This window comes from Meleagris gallopavo, chromosome 6 (assembly GCF_000146605.3).
Source record: "Meleagris gallopavo isolate NT-WF06-2002-E0010 breed Aviagen turkey brand Nicholas breeding stock chromosome 6, Turkey_5.1, whole genome shotgun sequence".
Taxonomy (NCBI): Eukaryota; Metazoa; Chordata; class Aves; order Galliformes; family Phasianidae; genus Meleagris; species Meleagris gallopavo.
Genome location: NC_015016.2, coordinates 28,036,362 through 28,041,183, shown reverse-complemented (window position 1 = coordinate 28,041,183; position 4,822 = coordinate 28,036,362). Strand labels below are relative to the sequence as shown.

Sequence of the window (4,822 nt, the reverse complement as noted above, 5' to 3'; positions counted from 1 at the left end):
CCCCTCCCTTAAAATCAATTAAAATTTCAAATTTAGTGTTTTCTCTTTCTGTTTTCCTGTAAATTGTTTGGAGACGCAGAAAAGTTTTTCTGTAGTAACTTTATTAGCTTCATGTAGGGCTTAATACATACTCATGTTATTCACATGGTAATAGAAAACAAAAGTACATAAATACGGGTTTTTTAAGCTTTCTGAAAAATGAAAACATGGGAAGTCATTGAAAAATATGGAAGTCTTTCACTTCCTTACAATTTTATGTGAACTCAGTTATCTTGCATGACTGTACAGACTACTTAATAACACTTCTACATCCTTTTTTTTGTGTTCCCAAGCCAATCTTATCTACTTGTTCTTTTGCCTGTTCTTTGTTTAGTGGTTTTACCCTTTGTATTATTAGTTATATTCACAAAAGTTGGTCTAAATAATTTTCATGTATTTTCATTTTATAACATTTAATTTCTTCGCTTAACATTTTCTCATTTTATTTTATTATGGCCTTGTAAATTCTTTAACAAATCCAAGGGAATCCTGAGGATATTTATTTTGGGTCAGATACATTTTAGATCATTCTTTCATCAACATATTTGAATTTGTAGATGTAACAAAGCCCATTGGCATGTTGGATGTAGTCCTACCATGAGAAGTTATGTAAATTGAATAACATAATAATTTAATCTTAGATTGAATAAAGGTGAAAGTGAGTCCATGAAAGAGCATGGACATTTATTTGTTTAAGTATTTTGGAGATTAAGCAGACTTCATGCTGTAGGATGCCTTCTGGTATTTTGTAATTTCCTGATAGCATTTGGTGTTTACCAACATTTGGTTGTTTGCTAGTAAGCTGAAGTGCACCACTGACAACTCAAGCTACTTTTGAGTAGCTATTTTCCATTGAGCTAGTGTGAGAATGACAGAAATACTAACTTTATTTCACTTTGAGAATGCTAATGTTGCTTTCCTTTCTATCCACATTATTGTGGAGGGGGAAGAGGTTTTTTTTCTCTGTAATTTCTTTTTGTGTTGTATTCTCAGTGTACTGAATTTTCTTAAATGTTGCTGTGTCATCTGAAGTAGTATCATAACTGCTTTTATTGTTAGACATATTGGATGGGCCATAGAAATGAATTCTTTTTGAGGAAATTATATACCGACCTTATGTTAATTTAAATTGTTTATGTATAAAGCGAGAGTTAGGGTAACTGTTCTATCTTGTCCTTTTTTATTCTGTTACCTTAAGTACTCTCAAGTCTTAGCGCTTTTTCTTATGAATGCTTTTGGGTCAAAGGCTTAGCTGCTTACAGTTCTATTGAATGAGATGAGATTACAGTAATTTTTTTTATTATTTAAAAATCTGTTGAATTAGAACATCTTAATATTCTATATGAATAGATACTTATACAGTATTTATACTTTAATACAGAATGAACACACATATATATATGTTAAGTATATTCTAATTAGATACATGTATTAAAATATTTACATGTGTACATATTTAATAATACTTAATTCTGATTTCTAACACAGTGTGGCCCAGAGGAAGTTTGCAACTGAATAATTCTCCTTAACTTTATGTCAAATCTATTGGAAATTACTCAACTATTAAATTGACTCCTTAGTGAAGCAATTTCATGTGGTATGAGCTTAAAATAAAAACACATTCTTTGGAGTATTTATTTTGTATCTATCGCTGTGGAAATACATTTTCATTTAGATGCTATTTTGGGAACTGGAAGTATTTATGTGTTGTGTACAACTGTTTCTCAATACTATGATAATAGCTTTTCCAGAAATGAAACTACAAAATCTTACGGGGACTGCTATTTCTTGTGTGTGGCCCTACATTGGAGGAAATCTAACTTTTTTTTTTTTTTCTTTTCCCAATCCTCACTGATGCCAGAATCTTTTAATGGGTCTCCTACTAGTAGCATAAATCTGGTAAGTGCTCTTTTTCCTCTCTCCCCAACAGTAGGGAGTATTGTAAATTACTTTCAATTATGTACATGTTAGAGGGGTTAATTCATTGCAGTTTAATTTCTGAAAAAGTCTTCTATGCTCTTGAATCATATTGAAAGACGGATTAAGGCTCAATTAGTCTGTAAGATAAAGATCTTTTTTGTACTTTGCCCGAGTCTAATGAATTGCTTACTTAGTTTCTCACAAAGTCTATTAGTAGACTGCAGTTAATTTATGAAAAACATACATATTTATATCTGTTCCTTATGTTAAATAGACATAAATTCTGAGTTTGAGCAATAATAGATGAAATGCTTTGAAACTAAAATCTCAAGCCGCAAAACAAAGCATTTAATTTTAATGCAGTGGGTTGTGTTTTTTTTTTTTTGTTGTTGTTGTTTTTAAGAACTTGATTTAGAAACATACACAGAATCATGGAATCATAGAATGGCTAGAATCACTAATTTGCAAAACGTTAAAAAAAAAAAAAGAACAATTTCAGTGCATTTCCTCCTCTCCCTCTAACTTGTTTTCTTCAAGTTATATTTAACTGAACAAGATAAGAAGACTCAGTAGTTCGTTTGAGAGTATTTTGGATGTCTAGTTTTAGAAAAGTTTGCAATCAGCATGCACCTTCCTGGCTTATGTGACTCACGGCCTTTTCTAATTCTTTCTTGGAGGATTCTGTACCTCTGTAATGAGTTCCAGTGCATTATAGAACATGCTCAGCATGCAGAGGAGTAGAATTTACTTGTTAAAAGAATACTTTTACAGTAAATATTAACAAGCTTCCATGTTGTTGTTGTTTTGTTGTTGTTGTTGTGACTTCTATTGTTTTCATCTTGTTTACATTTTGAAATATGAAGAGAAGGTTCAGCAGGTGGAACTTGAACAAAATCCTGTTAGATACAGAAGTAAAACATAGGGGTTTGTAGTTTTTTTCGATTTGCATCCAATGCTGATAAAGTGTTATAAGAGATTATTGTAACTATTTCTTTAAAGAGACCTTTCAAATATCGCAAGTATTCTTGTAAACATAACCTGACGTATCAGAATTGTACTTGGATAGGGGTTTCTCTTTGTTATAGATCATCTGGTGAATGTTTAGTGCTACTTACTTTTGTGACTTTTCCTAGCTAAGCTAGAAAATCTTAAAGCCTTTGTTAAGAATTGTTGCATGTTAGCAGAATTCAACATATATTATTTTCATGAAGAATGAAAAACATTATTTATACAGAATGTTTAATTAAACAGAAATGTTTAATAAAACTGTTAGGCAGAAGAAATTTTACTTTCTATGTTCCTTATTCTTCAGGGTTGTTTGGGGCTTTCAGTGCTTTTACAGGTGTTTGAATACTGGTAGATTAGTTTTTCCTGGCTGAATTCCATGGCAAGAGTACATTTCTGTACAAATAATATTGTTCCCTTGTGCTAGTTCGTTGCATGAAGTAAAATAGACCTTGGTAAGGTTACTTTAAAGGTCATGGAATTTCTGTACTTTTAGCTAATGACAGTGCATTAAGAAAGATTAGGTTGTAGCATGATAGTCTTGCATTTTAATTAACTTGAGTTCTTTTAAGATTATTTGAAACTTCTAAGGAAAAGTTATCTTCTCAATTCCTGCCTCTAATTTAACACCTTCATCTTCTACACTAAACCAGTAGGGTGCATTTTTGCAGTATAAAACAACTGTGGAATATTTAGGCTCTTGCAGATACCATCTAACTTGTTCCATGATCTGAACTTTCTGTATTCCTTTTGCACTGAGTAAAATAGAGGATGTTACAAAGGTAATACATATCCAAGACCTTGAATAGCAGCAGAAATACCTGAGTTGATCTTCTGAATGTCATTAATATATATTAGTCTGAACTCTGTGCAGATATAAGAAAAAAGGACAAAGTCAGGTTGGTGATTTAGGGACAGGTAAGAATAAGTAATGATACTTTAAAAAAAAAAATACAGCAGTAGTTTGATGTCAGGATTGCATAGTATGTGAAGTATTGGAGTTGCCTAAATTAGCTAGGATCTGAAAGGCTGTAAATTCTGTTTCAGTAGCTCTGTCTTTGGCATAAGTAATAAAAAAAAAAAACATCTTTAAAACATCTATTAAGCTTCTTTTGATCCCGAATAATTACTGAACAGAGAGATAGAATATTAGCTTAAGGATGCACATGTTTATAAGGGAGAATGTGTCTGAGAAAATTGCTCACTGTTTTTTACATAGAGTGGAGAAGTTATTCAACTTTTACTGCTTTGTCTAGTTGGCAGTCAGTTGAAAGAAACAGTATAAAGATGTAAGTAATAATAAGTAAAACCTCAGTTATGCCACAGCTGCATCTCCATAGCTGTACTGCTGTTCTTTTGTTTTTCAAATGCTCAGTGAAAGACTGTTTGTGGCTGTAACTCTATTACACTGAGATATCAAATGAAGGTGGTAAATACATTTGAGTGGTCAAAAAAGTATGTGAAACTGTATGTTTTGGGAGGAATTACCTTAGTAACCAGGTAATAAAAACATAATTTTGTTGTTACAGTGCATGAAGTTATCCTAATGTTATAGTGAACTAAAAGTTTGAAAATGAACTAGATTAATCAAAAAGCATCTTGCAAATGAGACATGTCTATGATTTTATTCTCTGTTGCTTATTTCTTCCTTCTGCCCTCTCTCTCCCCCTGCAGTCCTTAGATGACCTTTCAAATGTCCCTTCTGATGAGACAGTTCAACTCCATGCATATATCTCGGATACTGGTAAGTTAATCTGTTACCACAACTGCTTACTTTTTTTCCCCAACTTTTGAGTGATGGTTTTTTTGTTTTGTTTTGTTTTTAATATATTACAGGCCCATGAATTCCTAATCCTTC

At 31.9% G+C, this 4,822-nt stretch overlaps 1 protein-coding gene across 1 annotated transcript in view; it reads left to right on the top strand.

Annotated features, from left to right (window-relative positions):
• The window catches only part of SNX13 (sorting nexin 13), a 41,802-nt gene that overhangs the window by 21,080 nt on the left and 15,900 nt on the right, over positions 1 to 4,822 (top strand). The window contains exons 13-14 of the mRNA XM_031554044.1: positions 1,669 to 1,938; positions 4,639 to 4,708. Of these exons, the coding sequence (XP_031409904.1) occupies positions 1,669 to 1,938; positions 4,639 to 4,708 (340 nt within the window). The remainder of the gene's footprint in view (positions 1 to 1,668; positions 1,939 to 4,638; positions 4,709 to 4,822) is intronic.